Source organism: Nicotiana tomentosiformis, chromosome 6 (assembly GCF_000390325.3).
Source record: "Nicotiana tomentosiformis chromosome 6, ASM39032v3, whole genome shotgun sequence".
In the NCBI taxonomy this organism is placed as follows: domain Eukaryota; kingdom Viridiplantae; phylum Streptophyta; class Magnoliopsida; order Solanales; family Solanaceae; genus Nicotiana; species Nicotiana tomentosiformis.
Window position 1 is genome coordinate 97,874,991 of NC_090817.1, and position 14,790 is coordinate 97,889,780.

Genomic DNA, 14,790 nt, shown 5'->3' on the forward strand with positions numbered 1-14,790 from the left:
TTAGCATTGTGAACATGCAACATGTATCCAGCTTGAAAATTACATTAATATTTGTTTCTAAGCAACCCTTGTACATTGTACTGATAAGCAATCAGTACATGCATTTATATTCACTTAGCTCCATTGCTTTCTTCTCAAGCTTATTTAAACTCCCGAAGTAGCTTCTTCTTCTTGTTTACTTGCATGTAACATTTTTCTCTCTCTTAAATTTCCAATAGTTTTAAGTGAGAGATTTCTTTCATTTAACTTTATCTCAATTGATGTCTCAAATTCTTCTAGATTGCAGTTACAAGATGAATATTAACAGAACTATAACTGGTATGAACAAATTTTCTGAGGAACTGAAATTTGAAAACCTCATTTCAATTCCAAATGCTAACATTAAGAAATTCAAAAACACCCAACTTCAATAAGGTGCAGAAATATCATCAAGAACCAACCCCTCTAATCATCATATAACATAATACATATGGAAGTACAACTTCTGAACAGGCTCCTGATTCGTGCGCAAGAAATTGTAAGACTTAAGTACAGAAATCATGTACCAGGAGTTCAATTCAGAAACTCCCACATCAATCAAAGGCGAAAAAGTAATGCAAATTTATTTGACAAATCTTCCTCTCTCTCTCTCTCTCTCTTGAATTGCTTGGTGGCTGCACCCATCCTCTTCGCTAGAACTTAATGAAGCCGCTGCCCAGCCAAAAGGACAAGCTTATATCAGCTTTCAACTCATGACTTCAGTTACACCAACTTTGGCTTTAACCAGTTCCATCATAATCTCCTTCAAAAGGGGTATAAATTCTAAGTGGCAACACTACTGCTAGGTTTTCTACACATGCAAGACAACGAACAAGTCACAAATCAAGATTCAGGTTGTTGTAGAGGTTTTGGAAAGGGTGTGCATGTCCAGGTCTTTACACATGTAAAAAGACAAAGGCAGCACTTTGCAAGTTTGCTAGCGGCAGGAAATATTCCCAGGATGAAGCTGAAAACAAAAGATTAAATAATAAATAAGAGAATCAACTCCCACCAAAAGGTTTCTTATTTACAGCACATGGCAGTACATTTCATGTTGATAATCTATCAGAAACTTACGATGCATCAGAAACTTATTCTCTACAGGACCAATATATGGCCTATGGAAGTCGCTCTTTTATCCTGTAGGAAGCAAATTCCCAGTATAGTTCAAAACCAGTGGTTTCACCTATATCCCAAAATATATCAAAACTAGAAGAGAAGAATCACCAGTATTGAGTTTCTAGAAAATACTTAATAATTTCAAATCAAAGAGAAATGCATAGTGATGGTGGGAATGGCAGCAGTTGGGCAACCCTCTATCCGTTGGCCGCGAAGTTGACATTTTCTGTCTTCTTTTGATTGAGAGCTTAATTTTGCATTAATTTCTCTTAAAGATTTGAACCACGCCAATTTAATAAGAAGGATAAAGAGCTTAATTTTGCGTTGTCTTGAAAGAGATTGACGTCCTTATGTACCACCAGAAATTCTGAGGGTTTACAAAGCTAATGACTTAACCGATCTTCCCACTTAACAGATAGATGTTCTGCATCACGGGCAAAAAAAAAAATGCACCTTCTTTACTGTTTCTAACAAGAGAAGTCCCAACTCAAATGAATTACAGCAGTAGAGATGCACTGAAATTCTTTACTTTACCATCCAAAAAATGAAGAAAGAAATAACAGATGCAACGGGAATTCATAGAGAGCTCAATGACAGGGGAAAATGAATTATTTGCACATAAATTGGTTACAATCTCAGAGGATAGACTGCTTTTTGCGTTGCTCTGCAACCTACTCAACCCTCCTATATTCAAGGTATGCAATAGGCTATGCTATGTGAAACTCACAAAAGTGGAGTTGCATTGAAAATGAGCACGTATGCTAAAATTGACAACCTAGAGAGAATGTATCAATTAAAAAAACAAAAATACTTACCCTACTTATGGTGTCTACTGCGATTTGAAAGCTCCTGTTTTTTAGTTTCAAGTTCTTTAAGAATTCTACGAACAGCTTGAACTTTTGTAGACATATGTTCACTATGGCTATCCACGTCTTTCATGAGACTAAGGAGCTGTTCTCGGTATGCTGCACTTAGTCGTTTCTTGATCCGAAGTTCTGCTGTTAATTCCTGAATTTTTTTATCTTTCTCATCCTACAAGAATTACACAGATGAATCAATTTATGACAGTCACAAACAAACCTTAGTAATCATTAAATGATTGAATATTACTTCCAAGCACAAATACCATCCCCTGGAAATTACTAAAAATAACAACAAATACCATACAAAACGATGATAAGGAGAGTGTAATTTAGATTCAAAAAGTGTAAAATGGGAAATCATCAGCGATTAGTTATTGCAGAAGTTGGCTTCAAGTTGCCTGACTGCTTAAAGTTGAAAACAATTTTTATGTAAGTTCTTCAAATACCTATTAGTCAATTTGTGCTTTGTACTACCCAACTAATCTCTTGTCAAACTACATCAGATTAATATGGTACTTAGTCATATATTATGCATAGAAATAACCACCAACTTCCTCTCTATAACTAAACCCTGCAAACTAGCAGAATTGATTCTATGAAGGTATCTCACAAGGTTAGAGCAACTTTTCTTTTTCCATATCTTTATCTTTTCTTTAACTATAATCATATTTTTTCATTCACTTTCACTTCTTTCGTCCCTACCAAGAAGCATGGGAAAGGTGAAAAGTTTTTAAAAATGGAAAAATTAAAAAAAGGAAAAGTTTGCAGGACGGTGATTAAAGATAAACAAAAAGTGACGGAAGCACCTACATACAGATTTTACAGTCACAGATACTCACTCTTATCCACTATCACCAGTGACCAAGATGCTCCATTAACTCATGTACTAACAAAAAATTTGAAGAATATTTCTCGTGTTATTCTGCTGAGAGTCTGAGACTATTTACCAATGCATTTAATATATCTCTTTCTGCGTTAAACTGGATTCCAAGAAAAATAACCATTGCTTAAGCAGATATGAGTAGTACCAGAGATGGCACATCCTAAGTCCAATTTTGACCACCCAGACAAAATAACGATGAAAAATGGAAAGTTTACGGTTGTAATGCTACTGTGGATAATCTCCGGCAGTCCGTTGAGCATATCAAATCAGACTTTCTTGAACAGTTGGATTTTACAGGGGCATACTTATTGAAAATTCAGAAAAAAGAGCCAGGTTTTGTTTACTAAAAGGACTATTAAAGAGATTGGGCAGACAAATCAACAGATTCTTTAATGCCTCATGCGTACAGACAAACACATCTAAATTGGATATCCCATTGTGGAGGCCGAAGAAAATTAGCAAAAAAGGAGCCCAAAGATGATAAAAGAGAGAGGTTAAGGTAGTTGAAACAAAAACTTCTATTACATGTTAATGCAAAGGTAAGACTATGAAGCTTACAAAAGTTGGACGTCTCTTGGAAGGTGATATAACCAAGGGATGATTGTGGTCCCTAACAAATTTTCTGACCACCCACGTACCGGGCTTCTCTCTTTTGACTAGGATCATTGCCGTACAACCATCGCGTCGTCTATCTCGCTTTTGATTTGCAATGCTTCCTGACCTTTGATTATCTGGTATCCCTCTACAACCAAGTCCACGAGATATAATTGACCCATCACGCTCTGACTTGCGAGATGACAGAACACGGGTTATAAATCCTGCCCGTCCAGCGTACTCATCGTAGTATGCTCTGGCAGCTTCTTCAGATTCAAATATCATACCCTCATATGGTTCTTGGGTTCTGTCAACTTCAGAAGTACTAACTTGTCCTATTGCAGATGATTCTAATCTTCTAGCACCACTGTCCTCTGAAATTTGCACATCCACTGAGAAACAAACAGATAAGTGAACATTCAGCTGGCAGGCTTTCTGTGCAAAGATTGACAGGACACAAAAAGAAACAATTTGTGAATTGTGACCTTTCACAAACAAGCCTAACAAGCCTTGCAAGTTGCAAGGAAGAAAATTGGTCGAAAATAGCTTTCGCATTTATTTTTTTGATAAAGGTGGTGCCCGGGCTAGCTTGCACACACCTAGACTAATTCCACCGGGTACTTGCTAGCTCTCACCAGCACAGGCACGGAGTAACTTGTCCACCAAGGCTTAGACAGATGGGAAGAAATAACCAAGTATTTTGTCTATAGCTTCTGCAGCTATTTTGGTAGAATCAATCAAACAGGACAATGTGTGACAGAATGATGCAAGTAGTTGCTTCTTCACTGCCCATTTTCAAACTTAAAAATTGTAAAAGAAAAGGGTGTCAACATGCAATATGCACAAACGAATGCAAATTCGTTCAACTGAGATTGGAAACAAGAAAGCCTTTTTATTTGTACAAACATTAGTAACCTCAAAACCTAGAAATTTAAGCCTGAAACCCCTTTGTTCCAATCCCTGAAGACAGAAAGTTGTTCTTTTCTTTTTCAATAAGTGGGCAACACAATAACTTTAACCCCAGAAATTCTTCATAATAAATTTTCAACACCAGAAATTCCAGAAACCCAAGAAGGTTAAAATTACGAACCGAATTATATCTAAATTAAGCATCATACAGCTTCCCTTTCCCCATTAAGCTCCTGAAGTTTAGCAGCAATTGGACAGAACACAAATTCCAGAAAACTAAACATTTATTAAATCAGGGGCGAAATAATTGAAAACATATGGGGAACAGCAGGTAATTATGTAGACATAACAGAAAGTTTTGATCTTTCTGAAGAAATTGCAATTATTGCCGAATGTATACTGTTGAGCTAATTCTACACATGTTATCTCAATTACGTAGACAAACAAATATTGATCGAAACTGTAAGAGAGAAGAAAGACTTACTAGTCATCATCCGTTGATTAAAAATGAGTGTTTTGCGGAAAATGAGTGTACTATTTCTGAAGAAGAAATGTTCTAATTCTTCCTGCTCCTTTTTCTTTTCTTTTTCTTTTCGTTTCTTCCTTTTACGTTTTCGCCTTCCCTCTCGTTTCAGAAAATAGAAATCAAGTAGGAGTACTATAACTTTGTCTCTAATATAAAAAGGGTAAAATGGAAAAAAGTTGATTTTTTTTCTGGAAAAAAAAGTTGAACTCCATATACTTATTATAGATTAAAGTTCTTTTTTTCACATAAGAAAATATAATGAAGGTCTAATGGAACGTTCAATTATGAAATTCTGAAATATAAGGTCTGATGGAACAATTATGAAATTTTGAAATCCAATTTTAATGCGTAACAAATATATCTTTATATATACTATTATTACTAAAGTTACAATTAATATGCACTCTTACCATAATTTATTACTTAAACATGATAACTTAATATGATTTGACGTAAATACCGACACGAGTTAGTTCTTACTTAAACTGCCAGAAATAAGATAAAAACCTTCTTTCCGATCTAAGTTTTTCTCCTTGAGAAAGAAGATTTATTCCTTAAAGGGCACCCAGATAATTCACAGGATCATCAGACTTAATATTTATATGAAAAATCATTTATTATATAATTCTGCATGCAAAAATAAACAAGAATACCCAAGTTACTTTCACTCATATGCTTGCTATTGTTTCTATTAGTATAGTAGTATTCACAGTTTATTTTGAACGCTAATTCCTCACATAACTCGAAGAAACAACTCGAGAACTCCAAAATCTCCCACTTGAATACCATTCTCTATCTTTTTGTTTCCTCTATTCCTAACTCCTGAGTATGTCTCAATGTAATCTTTGAAACTTGTAAGAATTACAGAAACAACAACAACAATAGCATACTCAGTGTGATCCCATAAGTGGGGTATGGGAAGGGTGGGGTATACACAGACCCTACCTCTACCTTGTGTGAGGTAGAGAGGTTGTTTCCGATAGATAAGAATTACAGAAATGAAAGCTGAAATACAGTTTACTGAATCTACATGAAATGGACTTGAAAATTTTACAAAAAGGAAAAAGGTTCATTCACAGGACATCTAACCTCCCGAAAGAATGTTACAATGGTTGCACCAGAAAGAGACATTCTGTACCTGTTGCTCCTACAAGGCTACAGTCCCACAAGTCTACCCAAAAAGGAAAATGGAAAGAAAAAATATGAAAACAAGATATGAACTGGTTTCATAATTTCATGATCTTCTCAAAGAATAAGAGAGGGGACAAAAGGTAAGCCAAGATAGAAGTCATTATGATCTTTACTTAACTTAGGGTTCTACACTCTGCTATTTCTCTACTCTAATATCAACAAAGGCAAATCATGCTAAAACTATCTATGATGATGTTGATCTCTAGACTCCATCTCCCTTACATTGTGTACAATATCTTGGATCTTCTTGGACAGAGATTGGTTGTGCTCCTCAATGTGCTCGAATATCATTTCCAAATGCCTCTTATATGTTGCTGATCTCTTTTTCTCAGCTGCCAGTTGTTGAGATAGCTCCCGGATTTTGTCATGCTCATTCTACAGAAAGAAGTTGATAAACCGAAACAACTGAAGTCATGTAAAGGCAGTTCCTTGAAGATGAAATGAAGCATACAATCTAAGTTTTCTGTGCATCAACAGACAAAAACAATAGTTTTAAAACTATTGCTATAAGCAGCAATTAATAAATCGCTAAAATGCTGGTTACTTCAGCAACCAATCCCAACATTAACCAGCATACTTTTGCCAGCTCTACTGTTATTTAAGAACTCCACCTCAGCCCCCCCACCCCCCAATTTATATGATCTAGTGATCTAGTTTTACATGCCCTCGCAATGATAATTTGTATGTAATGACAAATCTACCATTTTTAAGTATTTGGAGATAACATTTCTGAATTTGTATCTGATGTTTTCACTTAATCAGTACTTTTAAGTGTATTTCCAACCAAAAATACAACCCTCATGATTTCTAAAAATATTGTTTCTCCACATACCAAAAACAGCCAAAAAGGAATACATTTCCAGGTCATCTAACAACAATATAAATGATTTGGAAATTCAAGGATAAGGTAACACACGAACATATACCCTGTTCACAGATGAAGACACATAAGAAAACAGTTTACAAACTGAATAACCATTGGCCAATTAACAAGGCATCATTTTTTACAACTCTATTCCTAAAAGGGAAAGATGGACTGCCATATATTGAACGGTAATTGCATCAAAGAATAATCGATAGTCAAACGACAGAGAAGGATATCTCTTGCCAAATTTCTCCATTTTCTTAGAGTAATGATTTTCTCTTGCCGGATGTCTCTAAAAACTATATTAGTGATTCCATCAAAATGTAAGCTCTTGGTGAGCGGGATAGTGAAGGGGCCATAAAGAAAGCAAAATGAGCAACTATTTACAACATGGCATCGCTCGTGGGGATCAAAAAGCTACGCCACCCTTTTGTACCAAGATAGAGGTTGCATTCTTAGATGTAAGGTACGAATTCCATCTTTCCTTTTTTATCTTTACAACATTTTGTTCTCACCTATGTTGCCTTCAAAATCCTTGTTGCACCTGTGTCTATCTGACACAATATGGGTGTGGGATCCCACTGCACTGCACTGGTCAACCTAACTTTGGTTCTTTGACTACATCCACGGCCGAGAAACTCCTATAGAGCGTTACAAGCAGTGTTGTCAAAGGCGAGCTTAAGCCCTAAAGCGAGGCTCAAAACATGTTGAGCGCTTCGCCTCGCTTTGTGGGCGCTTCAGTGTCCCATCAAGGCTCTAAGGCATACTTTTCCTTGCCAATAAGTGTGATCCTGAAAAGGTGACACTAAACAATTGATATTTCACTTTATCGTAAAAATATTTCAATTTCTTTGTCTATATATTTGTTATTTATGCTTATAATTATTGGTCTTGGAGTACATATACATATTTTTACTTTTTCTCCAGTTGCGCCTTTTTTCATTAAAGTCCATGTTTTATTTGCGCTTTGCGCTTAAAGCCCCAATGGACCTTAGAGCTTTTTTGCGCTTTTCTCCTTTGATAACACTGTTTACAAGGAACCTTGAGTTGATTGGATATTTGGTTTGATTTTGAGTTTATGTCATATATAATTCACATAAAGTACTAGAACACTTTGCTATTATACGAGATATTATGGATAAAAGATTAAGCATTTACAAAGAATTTAATTACACTAGCTTTAATTTATTGATTGTCTGAAATGTATACTTATATATGTAGCAATACACATTTATTGGTTTTATCAAAACATCCGTACCTGTACTCCTATCCATATCCATGAATCCTAAGATTTAGGTGATGATGAATCCAACTTCCAGATCCGCACCCATATCGGGTGCCCATACCCGTAGAAAAGTAACATATGTTCTTGTAACCACAAGTTTTTGAACCAAAATGGAACTATCCTTTACATCTTTTCTGACAGCATACATTGATTAACTTGTCTAATATAAAGGCACCTAAAAGAGTTGGCATACCATTATAACAGTAGAAATATTGAAAAAGGGAAGGATAACGTTTAGCTGGTGTTGCCTTTGTGAGGAAAATGGTGAGGAAGTGGACTGTAAACGCACATTGTATATTGACACCGACTTGGTGTATATCGATGAATTGACTTATAAATCAAAGCGACACAAAAATATGAAATAAGACCAAAGCAGCTTATATCCTATTTATGAGAAAAGAACATTATATAAATCATGAGTTGGTAGTTATATTTACAGTTTCACAAAGAACAAAGCATGCCCTTGTTCATCTTTTTACAAGGATTCTATTAGCCTGTTTGGCCAAGCTTATTTTTGGGCCAAACGTGGTTTTTTCCAAAAATTAGGGTGTTTGGCCAAGCTTTTAGAAGGAAAAAAAGTGTTTTTGAGGAGAAGCAGAAGCAGTTTCTGAGAAGCAGAAAAAAGTAGCTTCTCTCCAAAAGCACTTTTGAGAAAAATACACTTAGAATCAGTTTTTAAAAGCTTGGCCAAACACTAATTACTGCTCAAAAGTGCTTTTCAAATTAATTGGCCAAACACAAACTGCTTATCGCCAAAAGCACTTTTTGAAAAGTACTTTTGAGAAAAGCACTTCTCAAAATAAGCTTATTTTAAAAGCTTGGCCAAACAGGCTAATATATCTTGTATGGATTCAGCTTCATTTACATAGTTCTCTTTACACGAAAAGTGAAATAATAGTATATAATTCATCTTTATTCTCTGAATTGACCGGAATCTATTTTATATAGTAATACAGACTAGTACTTTATAAAATAGTTGAATTTATCAAAAAAAGAACTAGTGCTTCATAAAATAGTTGAGGATGAGAGAATATAATGGTTACATATTGTACAAATACTTGGATTAATGATCTTTAGAGGCTTGATGTGAACCCACCCCATATATTGACAAGGACTTGGTGCTCTTAACAGGATAATTTTGACTTAGAAATAAACATAGCACTAAAAATATGTAAATTAGTACAAAGAAAGCAGCATAAGATAATCCACAATTCCACATTAACTGGGTTTTTTTATGAAGTAAGATGTTATATTACTGGCATCAAGAAGATGCAAAACATTACAAAAGAGGTTGGTTAGCTCCATTTACACAAAAATACAGTTCTAGTCAGGGAGCTAACCAAAAACCTAAGGTTGGCAATCAAGCCAAAAACAAAGAGCTAATAAAATCTAGAAATGGAATTAACTCATTTACAGGGGAAAGGTTGCTCTAGCCATATAGATTCCTAAGGCACTTTGCTTTCAGGGAGCTGTTGGGAGTTCATATGCCATCAAAGCATCTGTGATTCCTTTGTCAGATTAACTGGTACTATATAAAATAGTTGAAGATGTGAAAAAATAATGGTGTGAATCTAGATGTCAGATCTGTCATCATCTAAATCTTACGATTCGTGGGTACGAATTACGGAAAGAGTATAGATGCAAGTCTTGAGATGCAGGTAACAAATATACAAATATATGTCAGTAATCAACTGAAGTCATTGAACTAAAACAACCATAAATAAATTCTTCTTAAATATCTCATTTTTTTTCCAGTATATATTCTACAATATCATAGTTTCCCAATACTTTAAATGAATATTATAAACATACATGCATCCCCAGGGCTTAGTTCAAGTGGCAAAGATTGACGGAGTAGTGATTTAGGTCACAGGTTTGAGCCCATCTCCATGCAACTAAGACTATTTAGGTAGTGAAAGGTAGAGGGGCAGGCCTATTATCCACAAGTTTCGAACGCTGGGGCTGGTCCTAAGGGTTGACCGCAGACGGATCTCTTGGTCACCAAGAAATATATATATATATATATATATATAAAGGGAGAGAGAGAGAGACCATCGCCTCCTTAAAACTTCAAGTTCCATCAAACGGCACAAACAGAAGATGTTTAATCAAAGGTAGTAGTAGGATGATGTGGTCTAGAAAAACTGAATAACTGCTACGAGGAAGGAAACAAATACAGAAAGAAAATAGGATAGCTTATGTTGCAAAACCTTAGTAACTATAAGGCAGGAAACTAACCGGATATTGATCATAGATCAAGTCCCTACGACCTTTGCCTGGGCTTAATGGATGAGTGTGCTCTTTGACAAATTTTGTGACAACCCATTTTCCGGAGCTTACTTTTCTAACTAATATCATCGCTCTGCAACCAACCCTAGTCTCTGCTCTTTGTCGCACTATCTTTTCCCGCTTATCAGGCATTCTAAAGCCCTCCTTATTGCAAACTAGTGCTCGACCAATAGCAGAGCCATCGCGCCTAGATCGCGAAAGCTTGCTAACGCGGATGATAAAGCCCACTCTTGTTGCATATGCATTATAAAACGCATGTGCTGCTGCTTCAGATTCAAACTCCTGGCCGACATAAGGTTCATCTGAAGTTGAATTACCTAGAGATTGTGATTCTTCTAATGGAACGACCTCCCTATCAGAAAGGTCTTCATCTACCTTGACATCATGCACGTTGTGAAGTGCCTCCTCACTGGAACTTCCTCCAACTGCATTTTCATCTACTGCCCTGACTTCTACCACCGTGCCCTCTTCCTCCTCACCTACGATGTGATCATCAACCACAAAGTCCACTGTTGCATCAATTGCATCAGTAATTTGTTTATAGACATAGAAAAAATTAAAACATAGTGTAAATACTCCACTGAAGGATGTACACATTAGAGTAAAGATTATGATTTGCAGTTTGAACAATAGAAACAACTCTATGCATTAGATCCAGAAAAGGACCTAAAAATTTCTCTACAATAATATCATCTAACCTCATCTACTACGACGCAAAACTCTCACTGAGATCTTTCATGTGTATTATCGGGGGGAAAATCTGAAGAGCTCTTAGCACAAATATTTCAATTTATGATGTTTTCAAGCACGATACCTATGAACATGTTTTTAGACAAGTATGAACAAGTGTTTACTGTTGCAGTATTTTTCTTTTGGACAAGGCAAAGTGTTGTTGAAACTGGTTTTAGTGCTTTTAATTATGTAAAGATGAAAGAGAATAACAAAAGATTGCAATCAAATTGGTCAAAGTTATGCTTTTCCAGCAACAATATCCTGGTCAAAATGATATAGATTGAAGGATGAACCACAACCAAACACTCACTACTGCTTATACATAACAAAAACAACAACTACGCCTCAATCCTAAACACTAACTATTGATACTGTTGGTCTTGGCATATGAATTCTTAATATCCGTTCCTCCATTAGGGGTTCTTAAAACTAGGAATTCTCTAAACCTCACACTTATTCAACAGTTAAAAAAGCTACTCGTGCAAAAACTTCAATTTTTTTGATAATATAAATAATTCAAACTTGGCATATAAAATCTGTTTAACCCATTAGCATAACTAATTCAAACGCCAATTCATAATTAACGCTGTCCCAAGTAAAAATGTTATTTTACACATAAAAAGCTAGATATTTCAGCCTGAAACACCAACCCCCAACTCAAAACTGAAAAAGAAAACACCCAAATACAAGGAAAGTTCACATAACATAAAATCCATGTTCAGCCAATACCGACCACCAAAATTCTGAGATTATTCTCTGGGACTCAATACCCAGGGGCAAAAAAAGTAAAATTTTGGATAAAAATTCAAACTTTGTGCGCTTTTCTACTAAATAAAAGGAGTAGAAAGTAAAGAATCGGAAACAAGGAAACTTACTCAAAATTTAATTTATAACGTAATGAATCCACGTTGTGACGATTCGCAGGAACAGACAGACACGGGTGGGGGGTGGGGGGAAACGGAGAGAAGAGAAAGAGGGGTTGAGGGTTCAGGGTGGTGGCTATATGTGGCCCTTGTGAATGTGAGGTGTTGAGGGGCGATTGGGTTCGACGAGTATGCAAAGTCAGCAATTTTGGGAGCTTCCAATGAAACAGTAACACGTGTTATCGTCCATGGAGTGGACTGTGCGCTATTATTTCTTCTGGACCCGCGAATGATCCGGGCCTAAAATCTGGATCGGGTCTAGCTTCAAGCTTTAGTAGACGCTTGCAAAATAGTGGGGTTAACTTAATATTTGAGATGTTAGAAAAGAGTAATTGGAGGTCAAAATTTGTGCTTCTACATGATTTTTACTTGAAAATATAGATTTGAAATTAATGAGAAAAATCATTATTTCATTTGAAATACTACCCACGTGTCATGACCCAAGCCCATGGTATATATTGTCTGCTTTGGGCCAAGACCCGCATAGATTTGTCGGGAACTTTACATAACTGTCACAATTTAATAGAAATATAACAAATTTATAGCATGAAATTCAATATTACAGTTGTGGCAGGAAAATATTTATATTTATAGCACACAGTTCCATTAAAATAGAAATATTATTTATTAATCTATAAACATAAGCAATTTAAATGGAAAGTCAATAATTCTTTGTATAAAAATCATGCCTTTTTTTCTCTTTATCTATTAGCTTTCCTTCTTTTTCTTCATCTTCTTAATTTTATTTTCTGCCGAAACCAATATATTTTCTAAATTTTTTCCATTCGTTTTCTTTTTAATTATCTTTCTTAAGTTTTTCTCTTCCTTCTTTCTTCCTTTCTTAACACAAAAATCTTACTTCGATAATAATATACGTTAATATATACAAAACGTATATATATATATATATATATATATATATATTTCGATAATAATATACGTTAATATATATATATATATATATATATTGAATTAACACATATAAAATATACATAAAAAATACATCTTCAATTAAGATGACACTTAGACATGTGAAATATACATAAAAAATATATCTTAAATTTAATTAAGATGGCATATAAATATACAAAAAACATATATATAAAAAATACAGCCTGAATTAAAATGGCACTTGACATATAAAATATATTTGAAATATACATTAAAAATACATCTTAAAATAAGATGGCACTTCACAAATAAATATACAAAAATTATATACATAAAAATACATTTTGAATTAAAATGATACTTGATATACAAAGTATAAAAGACGTATAAATCAATACATCTTGAATTTAGGTGGTATTCACATATGCATCAGATTTTAAGAAATGGAGTGAAGAAGATGAATGTTGGGCTTAATTTTTGTAATATACTAATAATGAAAAAAAAATGCTCTTTATAGAATAAATAATAAATGATGCTATTTTTTTAAATAATAGTTAAAAAAGATCAAGCGTGTAAAAAACTCTTTGTCTTTCGAGCTACACCGCATCGAGCCCCAAAAGTGTGCGTACCATGTGAACTTGTGTCATTCCTTATATAGCTCTTCACTTTCCTCTCTCATTCCAACGTAGGATTTGACTAAGGTGACCAGTCCTGCTTGACCCACCCTCCGTCATGGGCATCACATTCACCCCTCCCTTTGGGCTCAGCATCCTTGCTAAGGTTTGCTCCACCATCGTACTAAGGTAGATTCAGCTCTGATATCATATTTGTCGCGACCCAAGCTCATAGTACGTATTGTCCGCTTTGGGCCTAGAACCTCGCAGATTTATCTTTTGTGCTACGCCACCTCGACCCCAAAAGCGCGCATACCATGTGAACTTGTGTCATTCCTTATATAGCTCTTCACTTTCCTCTCGCATTCCAATGTGGAATTTGCCTGCGATGACATGTGCACCACTCTTTAGAAGCTTTCCAGTCTATAAACCCGATAGTCCTGCTTGACCTGCCCTCATCGGCCCGTCGTTCGTCACGGGCATCACCTCACACAAGTTTTCAGCATTTCAAATGTTGAAATCCAGTATTTACTATCTTATAGGAGGGAAACGTGCTTGCTTAGGAACTAAAGGGCAATTTAGTCATTTCAGTTCAAATAGAGTAATATAAGTGGCCAAAAAAGAATCTTAATATAGCTTATATATAAATTTTTCAGGCGCTTTGGCTAAATTATCCCTAGCTTATTTCATTATCCATCATCACACTCTTTTCTACCTAGCAGCTCCCCAGCCCACACGCCTAACTAATCGTTTCTTCTCCTGGTATTACTTTAACAAATCATAACCTATGTTAACATTATTTATTTATTCAACATTTGTTTCACTGTACTATTATTTTAATATTATTTATTTAATTTTAAATTTACTTGTGTGCTAATATTAATTAGATGGTATAAAAATGTCGTAACTTATTATATGGACTGTCATTTTGTATGTTTGATACTTTCTAACATCAAAGACTATAGACTATTTACCAGGGGGAAATTTAGACAAAATCAAATAAAATATATTCAAATTCTGAGAAATATTAAAAATTATTTAAATATTAAAGAATATAAAGATATATTGTTACATAAAAATTTTTAGAA

At 34.9% G+C, this 14,790-nt stretch overlaps 2 protein-coding genes across 5 annotated transcripts; both read right to left on the reverse strand.

The window, feature by feature from the left end:
* Nucleotides 1–319: 319 nt before the first annotated feature.
* Nucleotides 320–5,030, reverse strand: LOC104100183 (protein FAR1-RELATED SEQUENCE 2-like). The gene is made up of 4 exons (XM_070177619.1): nucleotides 4,871–5,030; nucleotides 3,442–3,869; nucleotides 1,953–2,169; nucleotides 320–829 (listed from the first exon to the last, which is right to left on the reverse strand). The coding sequence occupies exons 1-3, from the start codon at nucleotides 4,878–4,880 to the stop codon at nucleotides 1,954–1,956; spliced, it is 654 nt and encodes a 217-aa protein (XP_070033720.1). The 5' UTR covers nucleotides 4,881–5,030; the 3' UTR covers nucleotides 320–829; nucleotide 1,953.
* A 909-nt stretch (nucleotides 5,031–5,939) lies between these two features.
* Nucleotides 5,940–12,305, reverse strand: LOC104100184 (protein FAR1-RELATED SEQUENCE 5). Of its 4 annotated transcripts, none has more exons than XM_009607362.2 (3): nucleotides 12,150–12,305; nucleotides 10,492–11,051; nucleotides 5,940–6,478 (listed from the first exon to the last, which is right to left on the reverse strand). In XM_009607362.2, coding segments are annotated over exons 1-3 (756 nt in total). In that variant the 5' UTR covers nucleotides 12,151–12,305; the 3' UTR covers nucleotides 5,940–6,283. The 4 variants fall into 4 exon arrangements, 3 of the variants coding, with proteins under 3 accessions (XP_009605657.1, XP_009605656.1, XP_009605658.1); XR_004508054.2 differs by lacking the exon at nucleotides 12,150–12,305 and adding an exon at nucleotides 7,484–7,759 and having other exon boundaries at nucleotides 6,243–6,478; nucleotides 10,492–12,139; XM_009607361.4 differs by lacking the exon at nucleotides 12,150–12,305 and having other exon boundaries at nucleotides 10,492–12,130.
* Between the last annotated feature and the right edge of the window lie 2,485 nt (nucleotides 12,306–14,790).

What these genes read in the sequence shown, in the direction of transcription:
- LOC104100184 (XM_009607361.4), bottom strand. Translation starts at nt 11,139, where the DNA reads ATGTGTACATCCTTCAGTGGAGTATTTACACTATGTTTTAATTTTTTC. An exon ending in TGATCTATGATCAATATCCG is followed by an intron (nt 6,479 to 10,491) that starts GTTAGTTTCCTG and finishes TTCTTTCTGTAG; the next exon opens with AATGAGCATGACAAAATCCG.
- LOC104100183 (XM_070177619.1), bottom strand. An exon ending in CCAAGAGACGTCCAACTTTT is followed by an intron (nt 2,170 to 3,441) that starts GTAAGCTTCATA and finishes TAATTCTTGTAG; the next exon opens with GATGAGAAAGATAAAAAAAT.